The sequence below is a fragment of the Pelophylax lessonae genome, assembly GCF_965119305.1.
Source record: "Pelophylax lessonae genome assembly, chromosome: 1".
Classification (NCBI taxonomy): domain Eukaryota; kingdom Metazoa; phylum Chordata; class Amphibia; order Anura; family Ranidae; genus Pelophylax; species Pelophylax lessonae.
Window position 1 is genome coordinate 799,152,716 of NC_138768.1, and position 26,352 is coordinate 799,179,067.

General features: G+C 46.5%; 1 protein-coding gene across 1 annotated transcript in view; it reads right to left on the bottom strand.

The window, feature by feature from the left end:
• ABLIM2 (actin binding LIM protein family member 2) overlaps positions 1–26,352 on the bottom strand; it is a 236,507-nt gene that overhangs the window by 10,748 nt on the left and 199,407 nt on the right. Inside the window, exons 20-21 of the mRNA XM_082264258.1 lie at positions 20,712–20,719; positions 19,345–19,425 (exon numbers count right to left, since the gene is read on the bottom strand). Of these exons, the coding sequence (XP_082120384.1) occupies positions 19,345–19,425; positions 20,712–20,719 (89 nt within the window). The remainder of the gene's footprint in view (positions 1–19,344; positions 19,426–20,711; positions 20,720–26,352) is intronic.

The following is a 26,352-nucleotide window of genomic DNA, read 5'->3' on the forward strand; positions in this document are numbered from 1 at the left end:
GAAAAATAATCTTGAGGGCGCCTAGTGACCCTAACACCCAGGTAAGTGAAACTATCTACCCAGCGAAGCGGTAGGTCCCCAGCCGCAGCCGGTCGAGCACCCTCATCAAGGGGTAGAATGGAGGACTTACTCCAGTTGACACGAAGACCGGAGCATTTGCAGAAATCGTCCAAGATAGACAGGGCCGCTCTCAAGGAGGGACCCGGGTCCTCTAGGAACAACAACATATCATCAGCGTATAGCGCCAAGCATTCTTTAATGGAACCGACTTTAATCGACCCCACGGCTGAGGAGCTGCGCAGTGCGGCCGCTATAGGTTCAAGCGTGAGGGCAAATAGGAATGGAGAAAGGGGACATCCCTGCCTCGTCCCCCGCCCCACCTGGAAATACGGAGAGGTAAGGTAGCCTAACCGTATGGCCGTTCTAGGGCCTGTGTAAAGGAGCCGGATCCAGGTCTTAAAGTTGGGGCCAAACCCCATGAGATCCAGCGTCTTGAGCATGAAGGCCCAATCGACCGAATCAAAGGCCTTCTCAAAATCTATGGAGACCACCACCCTCTGGCCCGACGCATCCCCGGGGAGTTGAAGATGAGTGAACAACCGTCTAATGTTAGTATCAACTGACTTACCCGGCATAAAGGCCGTTTGATCCGGGTCTATCAATGAATGACTGGCCCCAGCCAATCTAAGGGCTAGGACCTTCGTTAAGATTTTAAGATCCATATTCAAAAGGGCGATAGGGCGGTAAGAGGAGCAGTCCAGGGGGTCCTTACCCGGTTTCTGCAGCAGCACCATATAGGCATCTAACATGGAGGGAGGAAGTTCCCCTGTCTCCAAACAGTGCTGCAACAGAGAGCTTATTCTAGGCGCCAAATGTTCCGAATATTGTTTATAAAAGTCAGCGGGGAAACCATCAGGACCCGGGGCTTTGTGTGGCGGGAATGCCACAATGGCTCTTTCCACCTCCAGAGCCGTTATCGGTTCGTCCAAGAGGGCACTATCTTCATCCGACAGGGATGGTAGGGTAACGCTCCCCAGGAAGTCATCCGCAGCCGCAGAGTCACCACCCGGCAGTGGAGCATACAGGACCTCAAAATAGTCGAAAAACGTCTCCAAGATGTCACGAGGATCTGTCCTAATCACACCCCCAGCGGTCCTAATAAGCGGGATATTAACCGGCGGCTGCTGGTCAGCCACCATCATCGCCAAGAATTTACCATTCTTGTCGCCTTGTGCAAACATAGATGCTCGTAGATTGTTAGCTTCAGTATGAGTGAGATCAGAGACGTGCAGAGAGAGAAGGCGTCTCGCCTCCAGCAACGCAGCATAGCTGGAATCAGACGGCAAATCCGCGTACTCTCCCGCCCGCCTCCGCTCCTCTTCCTGCAACATCCGAACCTCATTGTGATCCTTTCTAGCAGTTTTAATGGCTGAAATACACTCTCCCCTCGTCACAGCCTTAAATGCCTCCCAAACCATCCTCAGATCTGCTGAGTCCACGTTTTCCTCCCAATAAGACTGGATTGACTAGCCAAGGTGAGAGGTGACCTGATCCTGTTGGAGCCAGCCGGCAGCCAGACGCCAACCACGCACTCCAGCCCCCAATTGGAGGTTCACTGTCAAGAGTAGCGGGTTGTGATCAGACACCCCCCCGGCCCTGTATTCCGAGGCAGTCAAAAGGGATTGCAGTCGTGCATTACCAAACGCCAAATCGATCCGAGCAGATGAGTGGTGAGCAGTGGACCGGTGAGAGTATTCCCTAAATAACGGATGCTTCCATCTCCAAAGTTCAGTCATGCCCGTGGAAGCCCAGGTGAGTAGATCCACAGAGGCCGGCCTATTGGGGTTGGAAGTATCCAGGGCAGCATCCAGGATGGCATTAAAATCTCCCATGAACAACAGCGGTAAATGCATATACTCAGCCAACTTATCAGACAAATCATACAGTAATTGTATCTTAAATGAAGGAGGCACATAGACAGCAACTAATAGCATGGTAACAGAATAAATATCCATAAGCACGGCCACATATCTGCTCCCCGGATCAGAGATCACCCTTTGGATTGTGCAAGGGATGGATTTACTAATGAGGATGGAGACTCCTCTAGCATACGTGGAGTAGGTGGCATGAAACGCCCTCTGTATCCACGGCCTCCGAAGAGCTAAAATCATATTGCCATCAAGGTGAGTCTCCTGCAGGAGGATGATATGTGGCTTAATGAGCTTTAAATACTGAAAGACACTGGCCCTCTTGAATTTATTAGTCAAGCCCCTCACATTCCATGAGAGGAGTCTGATATTGTCAGCCATAAGAATCGAGGAAAAAGTGATGCAGAACCCAGGTAGAGGCCGGAAACAAAGTAAAAAGTAAGTGGGACCCAAGAACAACCACCTCCAAGTACCCAGGAGTGAAAAAAATCCGGTGCTGGTGCAAACGTCCCCTTGCCATTATACCAAAAACCAACTCAACAAACAAAGAAAAAGGGAAAAAAGGTAGGTATCCCAAAAAATAGTCTGGTATGTGCCTTGAATCCCAAACTGCCCAAAAAACTGAAACGTGCGACGGTCCTCCAGTGTGAGCAACAGTCCGGTAGAGAAGATGTCCTAACTGTTCCGATGGAGTCTCTGGAAATACCGGAGCTATAGGTGTGCAGAAAAGGCAATGAAACCCCCCCCCCCCACCTCTCAACGACCAGCCGCCAAACAGTCAGGACAGGAGATCCCAAATGCAGGTAACATGGCATAATCAACAAACTGCAGGCATCCAGAAGGAAAAATTAGTCAGGAGAACAGGGCAGACATCAGGGCGATCAGGGGCAGCAAACAACAGGAAAACAGATAAGGACCACATCCAGAGGGCAGAGAACTGTGAGCAGAACCACAAACAGCCAGGACTCACCGCAGACCATCCAGCCAGTCGGAAGCCTCCTGTGGAGTGTCGAAGAATTTCACTGAGCCCTTGTATTGCACCCTGAGCCTACAGGGATACTGCATACTGTAGATGATCTCTTTAGCTCTCAGGCGCTTCCTGACATCAGTAAAGGAGCGCCGACGGCGTTGTGTCTCAGCCGAAAAATCAGGGAACAGCATGACACGTGCATTCTCATAGTGAAGCTCAGGGTGTTTCTGCGCTTCCGATAGAAGCATATCCCTGTCCCTATAATTGAGGAATTTTACCAGGAACGGGCGAGGGGGGGCTCCAGGAGGTCGACCCCCGGCTGGAACTCTATGAGCCCTTTCCACCACATAGGTGGGGGGTAAATTTTCCAAGAAAGAAGTTGCTTGAAGAACTGCTCCGCAAATGGAGCAGGTCTCTTTCCCTCCAGCCCCTCAGGGAGCCCCACCACTCTTACATTATTCCGGCGCTGTCTATCCTCTGCATCGTCAGCGCGATGTTGCAGCGAATTCACAACGTCCTGCTGTTCGGCCAGTTGAGCACTGTGGGAATGTGAGCTGTCCTCCACCTCCGAGATACGGTCCTCCGCAGCAGTGAGCCTCCCCCGGAATTTGTCCAGGTCATGGCGGATGAGCGTGCACTCTGACGCCAGGTGGTCTATGCGTACCATCAGTACCGCCTTGCAGCCATCTATGGCTTCCAGGATCGGGGTAGTGGTCCGCAGCCACCGCCTGATCAGGTCCCTGGGAAGCTCCGGGAAGCAGGGGGTCCGCAGGCCTCTGTGTCTCCATGCCTGCACTCGCACCGCCGCTCCGCTGTGGAGACGTCGGCGCCAAAATGGCGGAGGTGGAGCCCGGGCCCTGACCTTTGGTGGAGCGAGTCTGTCGCTGGTCCTGGGGCGGCTGCCGAGCCGGTTTAGGGGTCGAGGATGGCATTGCTGGAACCCTGGGAGTCTCCCCCACAAGATAGGATAGAAGAGCAGCCGTACCGCACACCGAAAACGGAGTTAAATTGCAGGATAAGCACAGAGCTCCGGTCCGGCACGTCTACCCTCGCTCACATCTACGCCCCTTACTGTTATGTTTTTAATGTTTGTTAACCACTTCAGCTCCAGAAGGTTTTACCCTCTTCATGACCAGGGGAATTTTTGCTATTCAACACTGCACTACTTTAAACTGACAAATACAAATGCGTGGTCATGCAACACTGTACCCGAATTAAATTTTTATAATTTTTTTTTTTTACACAGATAGAGCTTTCTTTTGGTGGTATTTAATCACCACGGGCTTTTTATGTTTGCTATATTAACAAAAAAATACCAAACATTAAAAAAAAAAATGTTTTTGTTTCTGTTATAAAACTGTGCAATTATTCTTTTTTTTATAAATGTAGGCCAACATGTATTCTGCTACATTTCTTTTGTAAAAATAACTCAAATCAGTGAATATTATTTAGTCTGTGTAAAAGTTTCAGCCCCCGTTCACACTGGGGCGACCTGTGAGGCGACCTGGTCACCTCACAGGTCGCCGCAGGTCGCCTCCCATAGGGAAGCTGCGGACCCATTCTGATAGGAGCGACACAAGTCGCTCCGACTCAGAAAAAGGGTCCGGAGCTTCTTTGGGGCGACCAGGAGGCGACCGCCATAGACTTCAATGTTACGAAGTCCGTGGCGGCCGCTCCGAGGTAGCGGCGCGCTGCTCGCACCGCGACCTCGGAGGTCGCGGTGCGAAGTAGCGTCGCCTCAGTGTGAATGGGGGCAGAGAGTCTACAAACTATGGGATAAATATTTGAAAATTGATCAGTCCTGATGTACTGACAGGCTCTCATTTCTTGAGGCCCTAAAATGCCAGGACACTACAAATATCCTCCAAATGGTCCCTTTTTGGAAAGCAGACAATCCAAGGTATTTTGTAAGAAGCATGGCAAGTTTTTTTAAGTTGCATTTTTTTGCCACAGTTCTTTCGAAAATAAAATGTATCTTTTTTACATTTTTTCTTTATTTTTATTTTTTTTATTTACTGTAAACAGTGCAGTACAGCGTCATTATATGACCGGTATGGCTGTGATCAGGGATACTGACTGGTGACAGTATGTAAGAAAAATTAAAAATCAGATTTTTTTTTAAACTTTTTTTTATTTTTTTTTACATACTGTCATCAGAGTAGTTCGGTGTTACTATAGTGATGCTATACTACTCTGGGGAGTGATCAGGGTTTTTTTTTTTTACACTGATGATCATTATAACAGCAATCCTTTCAACTGTCATGAATGGATTTCATTTATGACTCATTGTTTACTATTGTAATTCTGTAAATGGCCACAGCTATCACAGTACAGGGCACTGTGATTAGCCCAGGTACCATGTGACCACTGGTGACCAATCACAGATCACAAACAGTCGTAAACAATGATGTGATGAATGGATTTAATTTATGACTGTTATTTCCTAGGTGATGTGATCGCACAGCAATCACTTGGTATCTGGGCGGATCACAGTGGCCCTATACCAAGCACTGCAATCCATTCACAGATTGCACCGATGCAAGCTCAAGGAGGTGCGCAGTGCATATGAGTGTTGCGTTGCCTATTTAAGCTGCCGGCCATCAGTAAAAGTACTGTTAGCTGGTCAGCAAGTGGTTAAAACTCTGTGTCTTTTAAACAATTTCCATTTTTTAACCACTTGCTACCCGCCCACCGTCAAATGACGGCGGAGCGGTGTAGCTATTGTTCTGGGACACCGTCTTATGATGGCGCACCAGAATAGCCTCTCTCGCGTGCCCCCGGGCGCGGAGTGGCAGTCGTGACCGCGCCATGTTGCTAGGACAAGGAGCGATCCCGATCTCGGTAAAGAGTCAATGACATCACTCTTTACCCATGTGATCAGCTGTGTCCATCACAGTTGGTCACATGTATATGAGGAAGTGCCGTTATTCGGCTCTCCTCGCCTCACACTGTCAGTGTGTGAGGCGAGGAGAGCCCATCAGCGGCTCCTCCTCATAGGGGAGACAAATATAAGTAATCAGGGCACTGATCATCAGTGCCCAGATTACACAATGTAAATAAAGTGCCAATTACTGCCTACCATCGGTGCCCACCATCAGTGCCCATAGTACTGCTAGTCAGTGCCTGCTCATCTAGGCACTGATGGGCACTGACTGGCAGCACTATGGGCACTGATTGTGGGCACTGATGGTGCTGCCCATCAGTGCCACGTGTCAGTGCCCATCAGTGCCGCCTATCAGTGCCCATCAGTGCTGCCCGTCAGTGCTGCCTCTCAGTGCTCATCAGTGCCGCTTATCAGTGCCCATAAGTGCCACATCATCAGTGCCCATAAGTGCCACCTCATCAGTGCCCATCAGTGCCGCCTCATCAGCGCACATCAGTGAAGGAGAAAAATGTATTTATTTTAAAAATTTGAAAAACTTTTTTTTTTTTCAAAATGTTGTCTTTTTTCCTTTTTGATGTAAGAAATAAAAAACCCAGAGGTGATTACATACCACCAAAAGAAAGCTCTATTTGTGTGAACAAAATGATTAAAATGTCATATGGGTACAGTGTAGCATGACCGCGCAATTGTCATTCAAAGTGTGACAGCGCTGAAAGCTGCAAATTGGCCTGAGCAGGAAGGGGGTGAAAGTGCACTGTAGGCAAGTGGTTAAATAAAATACTTTCTTCACATTTGTTCCTCGTTTGTTACATCTCCTGCATCCTCTTTTCAGTTACTTCCTGCCTACATGCTCTTCAGAGATGGCTGCATGAATTTTCTCGGGGAGAGGTGAGTAGACAATGCCTGGATAATGTTTGTTGAAATGGTCACTTGTAGTCTCTATGGTGACAAGGTGACAATGCCGGAGCACCATTGGGTGATGGAGACAAAGTATTGTCATCCTATTACAGGAACCCTTTGAGTAAGGTACCTTGTTAGCAGGATCACAAGGTATTTTGTTAATGAAAGCCATAGATTAAACAAAAATGTTACATTTCTTTTGAAATATATATGAGATTTAAGTGAGTGGGGTTACATCTACTTTACCGGCTTTATTTTACATACGACTTACATAAGTACCTGCATCTGTCTCATAACTGCTTCTGTGGGCCCCTGCACAGCAGCACTCACACTGGGAGAGGGTAGGTAAGCACCATGAACCAATCAGGCTTTAAACAGTGCAGTCAGGGTAATGCTGACCATGCTTAAAGGACAGGTGAGCAAAAGGATGACCTTATCAGTAATCTGCTGGTCTAAAGGGCCGTACACATGATAAGAAAATCGGAAGTAAAATTTCGTCCGATGAACGATCTGCCGATTTTCAGGCTGTTAGTATAGTGCTTTCGACAGCCGAATACGAATTTTCATACGACAAAAACTGGATGCGCAGACTATAAAATTGTTATCATAAGTGAACCCAACGTCTGATTTTCGTTTAATTAGCAGAGATTTTGTCCATAAAAAAGCGTAAGAGCAAGACTAGGCATGCTCGGAAACGAAAGAACACATACAAAACAATCCAACACATGACATCACTTCTGAAGTTATACTCGGTCGTACGAGGACTTTTGTATGGAAGTAATCTCTTCACTTTTGATATGAGACTAACATGCAACAAAAAACAGGCGTAAATTCATCCGATAATCTGATCACGTGTACCGGGCTTAACACTGTCCAATCAGAAAATGGGGAGGATTTTAGACCAGGCTATCTTTTTCTACAGCGGTGCATAACTTTCCCCATAATATAAAAAAAGGAATATTCCAGCTGGGAGTGTAGGGCCTATTCATGAGCATGGCAGGTATGCACATCCAGGAACTCAGTTTTGATAGATTGGCCCTTTAAATGTATTCCTGGTTAGAATAGACACCGCACAGTCACTTAAACTATGGTAATATTTTTGCATCTGGAGGTTCCAGTGGCAGCTGGTGCTCAAAATTTTTGTGGGGGGGGGGGGGGGCAAACAGAAAGATCGAATAAGCATTGCTTTGTGGCCAAAAATGCTGTAATAAATTGCGTGACTTTGAGGTCACACAAGTGTGAAAGGGGCCTTCAGTAATCAAGGTATAGTGTGCCCCCTTCAATGCAGAGTGACCACAGCATGCCCCCTTCAATGCAGAGTGACCACAGCGTGCCCCCTTCAATGCAGAGTGACCACAGCGTGCCCCCTTTCAATGCACAGTGACCAGCGTGAGCTGAGTGTTGGAGAGATGTGTGATCAGAGCTGGAACACTTCCCACCATACACACACACGATCCTCAACGGCACCAAGTCAAAGATCCCAATGCATACCTTCTAACTGTCCACTCCAGCGGCGCTGACCGTGTCTTGCAAAGGATGCCCCCCCCCCCCGAGACACTTACCTGTAGCGGTGGCTTTGTTCCGGTCCCCGTGTCTCCTCGAGTCCTGTCTTCCCGCCTCCTTCTCGGCCAATGGCATGAGGTTTGCCTTTCGGCCAATCAGGAAGCGGGCTTCCTGATTGGCCGAAAGGCAAACCGCATGCCATTGGCCAGGAGGAGGATCCGTGTGACAATAGCAAATTTTTATTCGCTATTGTCACACAATGGGTGGGCTCGGGACGCACTGCTCTGCGCCCCGGGTCCACCCCTTGCTGAAGCCTCTGGCTCTAATCAGGTGATGTTAAAAAAAAAAGCCCCATTAAATTCCATGCGTCCAGCGCCCTGCATGTAGATTAGGGGGCTGGATGCATGGAAGGGGGGGCGGCGCCCCTAACGCACCGGCCGCCACTGGGAGGTTCCCGGGTTCTGCCTATTATATCATCCATTATGAAGGAGTTTCACGCTGCCTGCTGGATTTTCTTTGTGACTTAAAATGTTACTAAACCCACAACAGTAAAATCAGTCTGTATATGCAGTAAAGCATGCTTGTTATACTCACTGTGAAACCTAAGGGGTTAATCCTGCACATTGCGTAAAACGGCTGTTTGACCCTGTCTTCTCTAATCCTCCCCTTCTTCCACTATCCCCAATCTATCTCCTGATAGAACAGAGCATTAGGGCACTCTGCCCATTCTCAATTTGGTGTGTATTGCTAGAGAGTTTTTTTTCCTTGGGAGAGTGCATGTTGGCCAATCAGCACTGTCCAGACAGAGGGTCAGGGGCCCTGAAGCCTCATAGCACAGTCAAAGTAGAATGAGAACTCCTCCAACAAGCTTTAACCAGACATTGATAGAAGTCACAAGACTGCTATAAACTGCAGATGAGAAAATGTATTTAGTAGTTTATATTTACTAAAATAATTGCATTCCCATGTTCTGTGTACTGTGGAAGACCAGATATAGTGAATGCAGGCTCCTGGGTTTAGTAACACTTTAATGCAGGGGCAGAGTCGGGAACTATGGTGAGGATATCTCACTGCTGGTGTTCCTGAGAGGTAGATGTAGCCATTGGGCAACCCAGATTTCCATTATCTAATCAACAAAGAAGTGAGAGTTTTGGGTGGACTGACCCTTTAAGACCGTCATATTGATACAGGTGTTTTGCATTGTAAAAATCTTCTCCCGGACCCATGATCTTAACATTAACATTACCTCACATACACTCATGCTTCCATGGCTGCTGGATTTATTTTTCAGTCCCCTCTTTCACCCCATGGACTCTAGGATGTCTTTGAAGTGTATGATCTCTTCAAAATAGCAAAAGCCAAATCCACACCTGGCCCACGCCAAGCTGATCAGAATTAATGCTACATAAACAGCAGTGTGACTAAAGGATCTTCAGAAGCTCCATGTCTTAGAGAGGCTGCCAAGGGGTCACTTATCAGTCCAAAACAAATGCAGCTTCCTCCAGCAGCAGCCTTATTTAAAGAGCAACTCCAACAAACAGCTAAAGACACAATTTAGGGACTGTTTTCTCTATCAAAATGATACACATACCTGTATTCTTCTATTCACCATTCCTCCATCTATCCCCACCACTGTCCCAATAGAAAAAAACGAATGCAACAAACCAGTTCACACTGTGCAGTTCTGCAGACCCCAGATATGTGCCACTGCCCCATCCCTTGACTTTGTACTAACAGTGAACAATACAGTAACATGTACGGGGATGCACCTACCCGCTCACCAAAAACCACTGCTGTGTGTGCACTGTGTGGTCCCATGCTGTGTGTGCACTGTGTGGTCCCATGCTGTGTGTGCACTGTGTGGTCCCATGCTGTGTGTGCCCTGTGTGGTCCCATGCTGTGTGTGCTCCCAGTTACCATTCAAATAACTTTAAGTTGTTTTCCTGCCAAGCCAGAAATAACGCTTTCTGAAGCTCTGACTTTCCCTTGTCTCATATAAACTGCTGAGCACTTTGCAATGGATTGCCAACCATTACTCTGCATTTCCACACTTCCCAGTTGCCATCTTACAGAGAGCAGAGACATTGTGTGGTCTCAGGTTGTGCATGCCCTGTGTGGTCACATGCTGTGCGTGCCCTGTGTGGTCTCAGGCTGTGTGTGCCCTGTGTGCTCTCAGGCTTTGTGTGCCCTGTGTGGTCTCAGGCTGTGTGTGCCCTGTGTGGTCTCAGGCTGTGTGTGCCCTGTGTGGTCTCAGGCTGTGTGTGCCCTGTGTGGTCTCAGGCTGTGTGTGCCCTGTGTGGTTTCAGGCTGTGTGTGCCCTGTGTGGTCTCACGCTGGGTATACCCTGTGTGGTCCCATGCTGTGTGTGCCGTGTGGTCCCATGCTGTGTGTGCCCTGTGTGGTCTCAGGCTGTGTGTGCCCTGTGTGGTCCCATGCTGTGTGTGCCCTGTGTGGTCCCATGCTGTGTGTGCCCTGTGTGGTGCAATGCTCTGTGTGCCCTGTGTGGTCCCATGCTGTGTGTGCCCTGTGTGGTCCCAGGCTGTGTGTGCCCTGTGTGGTCTCAGGCTGTGTGTGCCCTGTGTGGTCTCAGGCTGTGTGTGCCCTGTGTGGTCTCACGCTGTGTGTGCCCTGTGTGGTCCTACGCTGTGTGTACCCAGTGTGGTCCCATGCTGTGTGTGCCCTGTGTGGTCCCATGCTGTGTGTGCCCTTTGTGGTCTCAGGTTGTGTGTGCCCTGTGTGGTCCCATGCTGTGTGTGCCCTGTGTGGTCTCAGGCTGTGTGTGCCCTGTGTGGTTCCAGGCTGTGTGTGCCCCTGTGGTCCCATGCTGTGTGTGCCCTGTGTGGTCTCACGCTGTATGTGCCCTGTGTGGTCCCATGCTGTGTGTGCCCTGTGTGGTCTCATGCTGTGTGTGCCCTGTGTGGTCTAAGGCTGTGTGTGCCCTGTGTGGTCTCAGGCTGTGTGTGCCCTGTGTGGTCCCATGCTTTGTGTGCCCTGTGTGGTCTCATGCTGTGTGTGCCCTGTGTGGTCTAAGGCTGTGTGTGCCCTGTGTGGTCTAAGGCTGTGTGTGCCCTGTGTGGTCTCAGGCTGTGTGTGCCCTGTGTGGTCCCATGCTGTGTGTGCCCTGTGTGGTCTCATGCTGTGTGTGCCCTGTGTGGTCTAAGGCTGTGTGTGCCCTGTGTGGTCTCAGGCTGTGTGTGCCCTGTGTGGTCTCAGGCTGGGTGTGCCCTGTGTGGTCTCATGCTGTGTGTGCCCTGTGTGGTCTCAGGCTGTTGTGCCCTGTGTGGTCTCAGGCTGTGTGTGCCCTGTGTGGTCTCAGGCTGTGTGTGCCCTGTGTGGTCCCATGCTGTGTGTGCCCTGTGTGGTCTCACGCTGTGTGTGCCCTGTGTGCTTCCATGCTGTGTGTGCCCTGTGTGGTCCCATGCTGTGTGTGCCCTGTGTGGTCTCATGCTGTGTGTGCCCTGTGTGGTCTCAGGCTGTGTGTGCCCTGTGTGGTCTCATGCTGTGTGTGCCCTGTGTGGTCTCAGGCTGTGTGTGCCCTGTGTGGTCCCATGCTGTGTGTGCCCTGTGTGGTCTCATGCTGTGTGTGCCCTGTGTGGTCTAAGGCTGTGTGTGCCCTGTGTGGTCTGAGGCTGTGTGTGCCCTGTGTGGTCTCAGGCTGTGTGTGCCCTGTGTGGTCCCATGCTGTGTGTGCCCTGTGTGGTCTCATGCTGTGTGTGCCCTGTGTGGTCTAAGGCTGTGTGTGCCCTGTGTGGTCTCAGTCTGTTGTGCCCTGTGTGGTCTCAGTCTGTTGTGCCCTGTGTGGTCTCATGCTGTGTGTGCCCTGTGTGGTCTAAGGCTGTGTGTGCCCTGTGTGGTCTCAGGCTGTTGTGCCCTGTGTGGTCTCAGGCTGTGTGTGCCCTGTGTGGTCCCATGCTGTGTGTGCCATGTCTGCTCCCAGTGACCATTCAAATAACTTTAAGTTGTTTTCCTGCCAAGCCAGAAATAACGCTTTCTGAAGCCTTGCTCTGACTTTCCCTTGTCTCAGATAAACTGCTGAGCACTTAGCAATAGATTGCCAACCATTACTCTGCAATTCCACACTTCCCAGTATCCATCTTACAGAGACATTTCCTATGTATAGAAGAATGCATTACATGTAGAAGACCATCAGTACTAGGGGGATGAAATAGTCACGTCTATACTGTTCAGAGCCGGCCACTGTCCCACCTCCTCCCAGATGTTCAGACAGCTAGTGAATGTCACCAGTATGGAGGAGACCACCCTGACCCCTCTCCCTTCTCCAGACCAGTTTAAGTACCTGCAACTTCAGCTTCAAAAAGAAGGCATTAAACCCAGCCCTTTATTATTTATTGGGTCACACACTGGTAAAAATACTTATAAAATGAGCAGAGAAGAAAGCATGTTCAATTAATAATGGATGACTCCATCATGTAGGTGTGCCTGCTGAAGGTTTTCCAATTTTTGTATGCATGCGGCTACTTTGGGAAAGCTGCAGTTTGTTGCCCCTACTTTGCACATTTGTATTGCTGTCTATGGGACAATGCATGCAGTTGTGTGAAGCTCAGTGGAAATGCAGAGATTTGTTCACAGCCATAAAAAAAGAAAAATAGAAAAGTTTACATTTGAGTAAAACTACATAGAGGCATATGGCATCTTGGGTACAGACGTAATAATTTAATAATGTTCTTACGCAGGATCTTGATGGCAGCAACATCCTGAGTTAAACACTCAAGTTACGCTTCGTTAGGACCTCGCAAATTCACACAAACAGATGGAAAAGCTGTGTACTGTATACGTGCATAACATTCTTCTTCAATTTTCTTTTAAGCTGCCAGTGATGCAATCTACACTCAACGGCCACTTTATTAGGTACACCTATTCAATTGCTTGGTGACACAAATGGCTAATCAGCCAATCACATGGCAGAAACTCAATGCATTTAGGCATCTAGATGTGGTGAAGACGACTTGCTGAAGTTCAAACTGAGCATCAGAATGGGGAGGAAAGAGGATTTAGGTGACTTTGAACGTGACATCGTTGTTGATGCTGATCTACTGGGATTTTCACACACAACCATCTCTCGGGTTTACAGAGAATGGTCCAAAAAGGGGGAAAATATCCATTGAGCGGCAGTTGTGTGAAGAAAAATGCCTTGTTGATGTCAGAGGAGAATGGGCAGACTGGTTTGAGATGATAGAAAGGTAACAGTAACTCTAAAACCCCCACTTATTACAACCAAGGTATGCAGAATACCATCTCTGAACGCACAACACATTGAACCTTGAAGCCGATGGGCTAAAGCAGCAGAAGACCACGCCAGGTTCCACTCCTGACTGCTAAGAACAGGAAACTGAGGCACAGGATCACCAAAATTGGACAATAAAAGATTGGAAAACGTTGCCTGGTCTGATGAGTCTCAATTTCAGCTGCGACATTCAGATGGTAAAGTCAGAATTTGGCGTAAACAACATGAAAGCATGGATCCATCCTACCTTGTATCAACGGTTCAGGCTGCTGGTGGTGTAATGGTGTGGGGGATATTTTCTTGGCACACCTTGGGCCCCTTATTACCAATTAAGCATCGTTAATGTCCCGTTCACACTGTGGTATACCGTATCGTGGGCAGAATTGCTGTGATTCTGCTTGTGATTCCAAATCGCCTCAACTTGTGGGACACCCTTACAATCCCTGTTTTTTTCAATGGCCCTAAACTCGTGGCGCGATTGCCACCTGACTAATCGCGCTAAAATTGCGCAAACAGAATTGCGGTAGGACTGTCGTCCAAAATAACATCTTTTAGGTGATAGGCGTACCCGTGATTCCGTTTGCAGGATTTTTCAGTGATTTGTGGAGCGACAATCGCAGCAAAATCGTGCCAAAATCGGTCTTTCGTATCCAATGTTTCACGGACGTACTGCATACACATTAAACGAAAATTGGTCGTCTGGGGATGGACGATAAAAATTTTGGTGTTTGTCCCTCTGTTTTTTTTTTTTGTTGAAAATGTCGGCATCGGCTGCTGAAAGTTGTGTACACACTAGCCGAAAATCGTACAATTTTACCTCGGACGGGAATTTTCGGCAGATTTTCTTCTAGTGTGTACCCCACTTTAGGGTCATGATGCCATCAAGACTACAGCAGGATCCACAGCCCTGCACTTGACATGAGGATGCCAAGGGAAGTCCACCACCTGATCGTGGGGGTGTCCCGCCTTCAAGGGAAGCTGAGGATCAGGTAAGTAGGTTTCGCCTCCCCTAGACAAAACAATCAATTAACCCTTGCAGTGCGGGCACAGTCCCACTGCAATGGATCATTTCTAATTTGCCTGGAGTTGGGTTTGAAGGAATGTAAAGAAACTGAAGGGTGTTTATGTATCTACCCGGAGTTGTCCTTTAAGATGACACGCTTCTAATGACTGTATGGCGGCTGTCAACAAAGGTTTTTGTTACTGTAGAGCAGGATATATGTATTCATGGATTCCAGATGTATAAGCTTTCCGCGGAGCCGCTTCTCTCACATTCTCTTCATTTGTGATGCGTTTTTATAATCTCCATTTAGAATAATAATCCTATGAAATCGAAACCACTTGCTGAGTAATCACATGAAAAACATATTGAAGTGTTTAGAGAACAAGCACCGGTTTGAGCAAACAAGGTTTCCTGTGATTGATATCCAAAGACCGCAGCGGCCGTGCGGCATGCTGGGGATGTTATGGAAACAGTAAAAAATATAACAGCATTCCAACATGATGGACCCGGTGTCAGAAAATGTCTCACAGACGGTCCGTATTGACCACATAAGCCGGTGTGTTTATCTCCTTTATCTCTCCAGTCTATCAAAGCATGCTGCTACGGTATTAGCACTCTTGCCTTGGAGTTACGAGGGTCTTGGGTTCAGTTCCCAACAGGGACAACATTTGTCTATGTTCCATGTCTCTTAAAGCGTTCGTGTATATTTAAAGACAAATGTTTCTTTTTCAATTTTGGATAGGTGACCCTCAGAGCCCTCTGATGTGGCCCTCAACCTCAAACCAGGGAAGCGCATGCCCATGCTCTGGGATGATGGGTCGGCAAGCTCAGATTGCAATCAACGGGTTGCAAACCTACCATCCCAGAGCATCAGAGTGTATGGAGCCAGCGTTGGCAGAAAATGGAGCAAGAGCCACATAAGCCAATGTTTTCTCTGTAGCGCTGCCTTCTGTCCCAGGTGGAGTGATACCAAGTGCCTGGGACCTTTCTAGCAGCCTGGAGAGCGATGCCAACAGAAGCTGGAGGAGGAAATGATCAGTTTTTTAAATATAACATACACTGCACTTTTGCAATGGGTATATTAGCAGTGTGAAAGCACCCCTATAAGGGTCTTAGAACGGAAAGGGCTTGTATACATTTGCGGTTTGGGGGCAGTAAAACCCCATAGTTCAGTGTGGCCCTTGAACGGTTACCGAATCACTTAGGAGGCTGATTAAAGCTGGACTCCAGCCTTACCTTCAGTCTTGCACACCTGTACAGGCTCCTCTCCTAAACTGAAATAGCTTTCTTTGATTTCACTGCACACTGTGAGCTTCTCAACATATGAAATACAAGCTGTCGCAGATAGAGCCCACTTCTGTTTCTTGCAGAACACAACAGCTCAGCGGGGAAGATCGCTGTACTAACATCAGATAGTTAGTACAGTGTCTCCAACTGGAGCTGACAGTTTTTTTTTCGTTCAGTCCACTGGGTTGAACTGAAAAAAATTCATAGTGTGTACCAGGCTTTAGTCAAAGTCCCACTCCCAATGTGCTAACTGGACAAACAAGAAGCAGCAGCACACTGCGCTCTTACCTACTGTACCAGTTCACCTTGTTAAGAGCAAAGCTAGCTAAACAATGATCCAAATTTTACTGGTCAGGCAGGGACTGGCCCAGTGATGATCAATGCGTGGGCTCACAGCTTGATAAAAGTCAATCGTTTAATCATCTTCTGTAGATCAGTGGCTTCAGCAACTGGTTGGTGTATTCTGACAGCGGTGGGTGCCATTGTCAGAATACAATACCCCAAGGGGGAAAAGGGGAGGTTCCTGTTGTGTGAGTGGAGAAATCAGCAAACTGAATGAAATAAAATTAACAGTGCATGGCCAAATTAACACCACTGAGCAAAGTAATAGAGTCCTTGCTGACTCATACTACTGACCCTAATACTCACTGAGGCTCCATTCTCATCTGAGCATTTTCTTAGCTCCAATCTCAAAGCTCCAAAACGCTCAACATTCAAATTCCATGTACAGACAGACCCTGAGTTACAAACATCCGACTTACATATGACTCATATTTACACGAACGGTGTATTTCATATATAGTGGCTGTTCACATATGATCACTCAGGCACCAGTAGCTTGACATCTGATGCTCCAAAAGCTAAATTAGCTACTTTTGAAGTAGATTTGGGCATTTTGGCCCCCTAGACTTGAATTGGAATATGTGCAAATTGAGTATTTTCACACATTTTTCAGGCTTTTGTTGGCCTGAAAAACTATTTTTTTTTAAAAAAAGAACTGGTCTCCTTCCACTGGTGCTTTCTATTGGCCAAAAAAAAAACACCTGAAGCTTGCATGTACATGTAAAACACTTAAATTCCACTTCTAAAATGTTTAAAGAAATACAAAAGCCACAAGCACATAGGACACCTTACACTCATGTAAGTCCCATTCCCGATGCTGATTTAAAAAAAAAATTAACACATATACTGTCCTGGGCTTTTTTTCCATGGGGCAGCATATATGCATAACTCCCTTTGTGCTGTCCTAGCACAGAGAGCAGGGTCTCGCCGAGAGCCCCGGGCCCTGTACTAACAATCGGGACCTGGATCTCCTGATTCCGGGTCAACCGATCACTGTGGTAGCCTCTGACTGGTTACCACAGTGATCGGTCACTGTAATGCTCTGTGTTTTTCTCTCTCTGTGATATACAATGTTTCTTTCTCTGAGTGTACAGCTTGTATAACAGTGAAAATTTGCTTTCCCCTCAAAATAACTCAACAAACAGCCATTAATATCTAAACCGCTGGCAACAAAAATGAGTAAACCCCTAAGTTAAAATGTCTAAATTGGGCCAAAGTGTCAACATTTTGTGTGGCCACCATTATTTTCCACTGCCTTAACCCTCTTGGGCATGGAGTTCACCAGAGCTTCACACTTCCACTGGAGTCCTCTTTCACTCCTCTATGATGACATCACAGAGCTGGTGGATGTTAGAGACCTTGCACTCCTTCACCTTCCATTTGAAGATGCCCAACAGATGCTCGATAGGGTTTAGGTCTGGAGACATGCTTGGCCAGTCCATCACCTTTACCCTCAGCTACTTAAGCAATGCAGTAGTCCTCTTGGAGGTGTGTTTGGGGTCGTTATCATGTTGGAATACTGTCCTGCGGCCCAGTCTCCGAAGGAAGGGGATCATGCTCTGCTTCAGTATGTCACAGTAAATGTTGGCATTTATTGTTCCCTCAATGAACTGTAGCTCTCCAGTCCCTGCAGCACTCATGCAGCCCCAGACCATGACACTTCCACCACCATGCTTGACTGTAGGAAAGACACACTTGTCTTTGTACTCCTCACCTGATTGCCACCACACATGCTTGACACCATCTGAACCAAATAAGTTTATCCTTGTCTCATCAGACCACAGTACATGGTTCCAGTATTCCATGTCATTAGTCTGCTTGTCTTCCGCAACCTGTTTGCGTGCTTTTTTGTGCATAATCTTTAGAAAAGGCTTCATTCTGGGACGACAGCCATGCAGATCAATTTGATGCAGTGTGCGGCGTATGGTCTGAGCACTGACAGGCTGACCCCCCACCCCTTCAACCTCTGCAGCAATGCTGGCAGCACTCATACTTCTATTTCCCAAAGACAACCTCTGGATATGACACTGAGCATGTGCACTTAACCTCCTTGGTCGCCCATGGCGAGGCCTGGTCTGCGTGGAATCTGTCCTGTTAAACCGCTGTATGGTCCTGGCCACTGTGCTGCAGCTCAGTTTCAGGGTCTTGGCAATCTTCTAATAGCCTAGGCCATCTTTATGTAGAGCAACAATTCTTTTTTTAGATCCTCAGAGAGTTCTTTGCCATGAGGTGCCATGTTGAACTTCCAGTGACCAGTATGAGAGAGTGAGAGCGATAACACCAAATTTAACACACCTGCTCCCCATTCACACCTGAGACCTTGTAACACTAATGAGTCACATGCCACGGTGAGGGAAAATGGCTAATTGGGTCCACTTTGGACATTTTTACTTAGGGGTGTACTCACTTTTGTTGCCAGTGGTTTAGACATTAATGGCTGTGTGTTGAGTTATTTTGAGTGTCCCCAGGACAGGACAAATTTACACTGTTATACAAGCTGTACACTTATTGTAGCAAAGTGTAATTTCAAATGTACTGTGTTGCTTGGGTTCAGAGTAAGTCAATATTGCTGTGCAATAATTTACAACATCCATATCTACCTTGTAAAAACAAAACTTTCCCCTTATTTCTTGTCCCAATGTCACCACGAGAAGAAATTAGGAAATGGGTGTCCCCAGGAAAAGGAACGAGTGTCACCAGGACAAGAAATGAGGGAATGGATGTGGCCAAGACAAGGAATGAGAGAATGGGTGTCCCCAGGAAAAGGAATGAGTGTCACAGGACAAGAAATGAGGGAATGGATGTGGCCAATACAAAGACTGAGGCAATGGGCCTCCCCAGGACAAGGAATAAGGCAATGGGTGTCTCCAGAACAAGGAATAAGTGTAACCAGGACAAGAAATGAGGAAATGGATGCCAACAAGAGAAGGAATAAGGGAATGTGTGTTACTAAGACACAAATGCATTACAAAAAGACTGTTCTAACCCTTCCCAACTCTACTAAGGAACTGTTTTTTTTTTTTTAGTTCTTGTCCCCATTGGAGAGACATCCTATCACTTCCTCTACTTTTGACATCTGATGGAAAGGTAAATCATCCAGGTATAGAGCCAGACAGCAATAAAGTTCTAACAGATCTAATCCTTCCCCACTCTGTACAAAGCTAAAAATAAAATGGACTTTAATAAAGCTGATCCACCCTCCTGCTGTAGGTTTTACACTGTGTACAAAGTATTGAGTGATTGGTCTCCTGTAAGTAAAGCAAGTACAACATATTCTATTACCTCCAGTCTGGCTCTATCCACGTCTTTTGGGAGCTTCACCCGCACTTGGTTTGTTACAATCAGCATTTCATAGGGATAGGTCTAAGAAAGAAGAAAGTTAATACAGAGGAATAAAAGGAATACAATTCAAACAACATTCAAAGCTACCCACAACTCAGCCCCTAAATACAACACCAACCTCATCTCCAAAAAAGCTCCCGAAATGTCCTCTTCACTCCTCCAAAGATCGCCTGTTCTCTACCTATCTCATCATTCCTGCCATGCCTGCCTCCAGGACTTCTCTGGAGCCTTTCTCATTCTCTGGAACTCCCTACCCCAACCTGTCCAGCTATGTCCTACCCTGTCCATATTTAGGTGCTCCATAAAAATGAATCTCTTCAGAGAAGCCTATCCCTCCTCCACCTAAAAACTGAACTTTTCCTTTTCCTTTAATTAATTCCTCATAGTTATCACTAGGGCCGTGGATAAGGGGTACCACCGGTCCTCCTTTATAGGGCCTGAACCAGCAGGGGGGCCCTGGAAGCAGGGTGAATTGGATGTGAGCAGGGAGGGTGATTGGAGCGAAGAGGAAGGCAATTACTGGAACTGATCACCTGTATGGCTCTCTCTGCAGTCTGCTAAAAGCTGGCTTCTCCTTTTATTCCCACCGGCTTTCAGCTCCTGCAGAGAGAGCCATACAGGAGATCGGTACCACTAATTCCCCTCTCCACACTGATCATCCTCCCTGTGGACCTTATGTTTCCCCCTGCCGCTCAGGCCCCCTTTGTGCCCCCACCCCTACAGTGCTGCTGGCTTTCCCTCTTCTCCTTCCCGCCGGTAGCTGCAAGCACACAATAGGATCCTTCAGGATAGAGAGTGGGGAAGGGTCTGGTAAATATGTCATATTTACCAGTCCCTTCTTTTCCTGAATGGTACCAATCCCTCACTGTGTTCATTCATAACTGAAGATTAGTAAACTGTGTTTATTTGGGTGGGGGCTCTGTCAGGTTGGCTGTAGGGGCCCCCCAGTTTTTTAACAGCAGCCCTGGTAATAACCCTTATTATCTCTTTCCCCTCCCTTTAGATTGTAAGCTCTCAGGAACAGGGCCCCCCAACACTCTTGTATTAATCGTTTTGTAACTGTACTGTCTCCCTTTATTTTGTAAAGTGCTCCACAAATTGAAAATAATAGATATGAAGATACCAGTAATAAAAATATTAGAAGTAAAGTGTTCAGAGTAATAATATCCATACACAGAGCAGATGTGTGTACATACAGTACATATATGATGCAGCAAACATAGTTGGTTCCTGAATACATCCTTGGTAGTTGAATACATATATACATTACATTGCTGATAAGACTGGGAGAGTGCAGCTCCTCTTACCTTGTACTCTGTAGAGAGAACACAGAGAAAATGTGATATTAAAAAGTTATTCCCAAAACTGTATTCACTGATAGTACTTGATAATATCATCTAAAATTCATGCAGCTGTCAAAAAAAAAAAAAAAACTCCAGGAACAAGTAAAACCAATCAGAGAACAGTTGATGTCAGCCAGGAATTACTGCATCTGTGCTAAAACCTACTTATAGCTGAACTCCAGCATGAGTAAATTTCTAAATATAAGAGTCATGTGTATTCTTGCTTGAATTTTGGCGTGCTTTGCGCATTTTCTTTAAATCTGTGCTGTAATCCAGTGTGAAACTTCTCCTCTGTGCAGGAGCTTTCTGTAATAAAGACCGCTCACTGCTGCTCTCTCTCCTTGTGCAAGGTGACTGGTCTTGTCTCCGCCCCCTCCTCAGTGGCGGCTGGTGCTCCATGGGCCGTGGGGGCGGCAGACGTACCGCACCATACAGCCCCACCCCGGACCTCACCAGGCCGCGCACCATAACCCCACCCCCCCAGGACCACAGCAGCCCCCCCCCCGGCTCACTCACCCTGCCTGGACACTTGGACATATGCAGCAGCAGCAAGCGGCGGTGGCTTCGGCTTCTTCCCCCTCCTCCATGCTCAATGGCATGGCTTCTCCTTTCGGCCAATCGTAAAACAGGTCTCAGGACCCGTTCCTCATTGGCCAGGAGGAGGATCCGTGTGACAATAGAGAATTTTCATACGCTATTGTCACACAACTGGGTGGGCTCAGGGCGCAGTACTCTGCGCCCCGAGCCCGCCCTTTTGTTTTAGCCTATTAGAGCCTCTGGCTCTAATCACATGCTAAAAAAAAAGCCCCATTGAACTCCATGCGTCCGGCAACCTGCATGTAGTTTAGGGGGCCCGATGAATGGATAGGGGGGCGGTGCCCCTGCGCCCCCAATGCACCAGCCGCCACTGCCCCTCCTGTAGTTTTCTGCAGGCAGCCTCCACAGCTCTGCTCTCTGCACAGGCTACATGCAGCCTAGTGATGATGATAAATGTACTTTTACAAGGTATTATCTGGGTTTGGAAAGGTGCTTGGTGCACACAACTTTGATTTATATCCTCTGTGGCTATTGATGAATATATTTAAATTAAGGCTCTGTTCACATGTAGGCATTTTCGGGGTGTTTTTCTGCTCTAGGTTCAGCTCTCAAAACGCCCAACAAGACAAATCCTATTCATTTCAATGGCCCCTGTTTACATCTGAGCGTTTTGACGCTGTGAGCAAAGCGCCCAAGGCTCAAAAAAGTACATGAGCTTCTTTTTGGGCAGATTACAGGCGTTTTCCATTGGTCTCTATTCAATCTAAAAACGCCTGCACAAAAAACGCCTGTAAAAACGCCTGCAAAAACACCCATAAAAACGCCTGAAAAAACGCCCATAAAAACGCCTGTAATAGCAACGCCAAGATGTGAACGTAGCCTAAATGTTTCTGCCTGGAGTTCAGCTTTAAAAGAAAAAACAACTTTGGCTTTAAAAGAATATAACATATATCTATATATATGCAGTATGGCAACACAGGGAAGTTCTGTACAGTTGTATGCTTGCATTATGAAATACAATACCCCCAATTTTCTCCTTTACAGTTTGTGTGATTGGCTCAGTGCATCAGTGGCCCAGGCATCAGCACAGATGTGGAAATCAAAATATAATAATTGCTACAAACTGTTTTTAGAGAAGAGCCTATTAGGAGTTATGGTAAATTGCATGGCAATGTGTGCAACGTGGTGTGGAGCCATTTATTTTTCATGACAATCTACAGTAATGCACTGTAGTAACAGTAACAGCCAACAGATAATACACCATATGTCATGTGTTGTGCAATGAGTTAAAAATATGATGCAAGACCACTCGAAATGAATAGTTTGCTCTAATACAGGGGACAGTAACATAAGATAATTGATTGTTTTAATGCAACACGTAGTCTGAATGGCCATTAAACATCACGCCAATGATGGTCCTTTTACCATTACAATAGTGGGAGGTGGTCATAATGACGGCAGATGCTCCCATTTAGCAGTCAGCTTAAGAAAGGACGTGGTAAGATCTGGTGAATTTCTTCAGAAGAAAAGGATAAGATTCAGAAAAATCTCAGACTCAGCACAGATGTGTAAGTAAGTATGTGTCATACTGGAAATCACTCTAGTAGGAACCGCTGCTTGATCCCCACTAGCTTCCTGGTACCGTGGAGAGAGGCTGCCCTGCTTATTACTAAGTGCCACCTTAATAACATCCTGGGCAAAATAATGCACTGAGGGCCCCTACCAGGGAAATTGGTTTGGCTTTATGGCTGGGTGTGGATACATTTTGCTACATTTTGGGCCTGGCTTTTTAGTCTGATTAGAAATTTTAGTCAGATTTTTTACAATTTCAATTATTTTTTTTTTAAAATTTAACTAATTTAATCATTTTTTACATTTTGGTGAGATATCAGGGGTCAAAATAGACCCCTGAAGTCTCACTTTTGAGACAAAGAAAGAAACTGAGGAAACACATTCCCCAGTTCCTTTCTGCAGCCACAGCTGAACTGCGGATGAATGAACAGGAGACAGAGGCTTCTGTTCATTCATAAACTGAAGCATAGTAAACACAGTTTATTATGCTTCAGTTATGAATGAATATAGAGCGCCTGCAGCTGCTGCCAGCAGGAGAGTAGGTGAGCTGAGAGCACTGCAGGGGGGAAGGATAGTCAGTAGATGGGGGGGGGGGGATCAGATAGTGATCAGTGCAGCGGGTGGAGTAAATAGCTAGAATCAATCTTTTGTGACTCACCCTGCAGCAGCTGAATTCCAGCGGGAGAAGGAAATGTCACAAAAGATCGATTCCAGCAATTTTTACCACCTGCCTCATTTATCACCCGCACTAATCACCTGCAGGGGGGGAGGATGCAAGGGACCCCGCTGCACCTGGGGGCAGTGCCCAGGGGTGCCCAAGTGACAAGACAGCCCTGTCCATACTGAACACAGGAGGTTGCTCACTCCACGAGTGTTTTTCAAAGATTACTTTGGATTTTCTCAATAAATGCAAAGGGTTCTCTAATTGGATGAAGTGGAGATCATGACATCACTGCACTGTCTTTCCACCGTCTCTATTTTAGAATGGTTTACATTAATTGACAAAATGCAAAGTGTTCCCTGAACGGTGCCCATGCTGAGCGAGTGACCTCCTGTGTTCAGTAACAAGCAGGGCAGCTGCTTGGCATGGGACCTAGAAGGAAGTGGAGATCACTGTAATAACAGTGCTTAGTACAGTACAATGATTTCCAGCTCTCACAGGTATGGCACATACATACTTACATTGGTCTAAGCTGGACCAATGTACTATATAAGTGCCGCCATACCTGGAATTCATCTTTAAATATATAAATATATCTTTATATATATTGTCTGATTTATGGTTTCTGTTGAGCTCTAAGAACTATACGCTATAGAGAAATACAATGTGTTTGGTTTAAAAATGGAATAAAGAAAATGTTTTCTTTGCAAACTGTTTGCTCACTGAGCTTAGTGAATACGATGAGCTGTGTTCACTTCAATTATCAAATCATGTGCAAGAAAAAATTCTTTTTTCTATTTACATAAAATTTCTCTAACTAATGATTGGGTATTTAGTGTGAATACAGCTTCAACTTATTTATAAAACTGAGAGAAGATTCACTTTGTTTAGTAAATCGACCGTATTTGTCATTAGGGAGTATAGAACCCGCACCAACACATTCCTTATTTCATATTTAGGATTCTACAGGCAGTCCCCAAGTTACATACATCCGACTTACATATAACTCCTACTTACAAACGTAGGGAGGCAAAAGGAAGTGGGAGGAAATCTACCCCTAGGAAGGGAAATTCACTCCTGTAACGGTCCTTTCACACGGGCGATCCGATCCGATCTGCCTGTCAGTTTTTCAGGCAGACCTGATGGGATGCTCCATGCATCCCTATGGAGCAGCGGATGTCAGCAGTGACATGAGACATGTCCACTGACACCCGCTGCTCTCCAATCCGATCCTGTCCGTGAAATTCAGACGGATGGAAACCCAATTTTCCATCCGTCTGGCTGATCGGATCGGATGAGAACGGACAGGCGGTCTGTTCTCATCCGATCTCTCCATAGAGGACAGCGGGGATCTGACAGCTCCGTCTCTGCACACAGAGTGGAGACGGAGCTGTCATCCGCCTGCTCAGCGGGGATCGGCGGATCGATCCCCTGCTGAGCAGAACGGACTCCGTCGGTGGTTGCGCCCGTGTGAAAGGACCCTAAGAGTTATCATGGGAAAATGGTGTCTCCACTAAAGCTTTATCACCAATCCTTGTTTCCACAACAACCCAAAACTTTCAAAATCCAATTGTCACAAGGACAGAAAGTGAGGTGACATCTTCTGAAGAGGGGCACAGACAGCAAAACAAACGTTACAGGGGTTATTTTTAATTGCCTGGAGTTACCCTTAAAAAATGAACCTGTTCCTTCTTACATACAAATTCAGCTTAAAGCAGAGCTCCACCCAAAAGGGTAAGTCCTGCTTTAAGCATCCCCCCCCCCCCCCAAACTATGCCACATTTAGCATGTCATTTTATGGGAGGGATTGGGTACATAGTTTTGACAGGTACCCGCTCCCACTTCCACACGGGCCGCCTAGGCGACTCAAGTTCTCCTCTCCCCCTCCCTGCAATCTTCTGGGACATGTCATTGGTCCCAGAACATTGTCTGACCATTGAGGAGGCACAGCGTGACTCAAGCAAGCGCAGTGCCCACACTTGTAATGCTGGCACCAGAGAAAGGCGAGAGTGAGAGCTGAGGGTTTTGGGCTGGACCGTGGTACAGGTGAGTGTGGGTTTATTAAAGGTCACCAGCTATACTTTTTGTAGCTACTATTAAATTACGAGGTGTCAAATTATATGTTAGAAAAAAAAGAAGGGGGTACCTACATCCTAATCTACATGTATAAGAAAAAAAGAGAAAGTGGAGGCATTATGAACTTTGATGGTACCATAACTTCTGGACCCCCTTTTTTGTGTGTATGTGTTTTCACAAATATTTTTTGTGTGTATGTGTTTTCACAAATATTTTTTGTGTGTATGTGTTTTCACAAATATTTTTTGTGTGTATGTGTTTTCACAAATATTTTTATGGTGATTTCCTTAATAAATATACTTTTTTTAAAAATAAAATTTGGTATTTCCAAGTTTACGTCCAGAATTTATGGTGCCATCAAAGTCCATCATGCCTCCACTTTCTCTTATATCCACTTTTTCTCTTTTTCCACTTTTTCTTTTATATCCACTTTTCTCTTATCTCCACTTTTTCTTATACACTTTTTGTAGCTACTGACTTTTAATTAACACAAAAACAAGTGGAACTCCGCTTTGGGAACAAACCTACAGAACCTATCTAGTTTGTAACCCGGGGACTGCCTGTATTTATCTTTGTTTTCAACCAAGACTCACCCAACTTTCATACATTTTTCCAACAAAATCTTATGTGTAAATTATAGGAAAGTAAATGTGAGGACTGAATTGGTTCCTGCAGGAGCCAGAACTGTTCCTCACTATTATTCACAAGGCTCAGTGTGTCTTTATATTATGCCTTTATGATATGTCCTAATGAATTTGT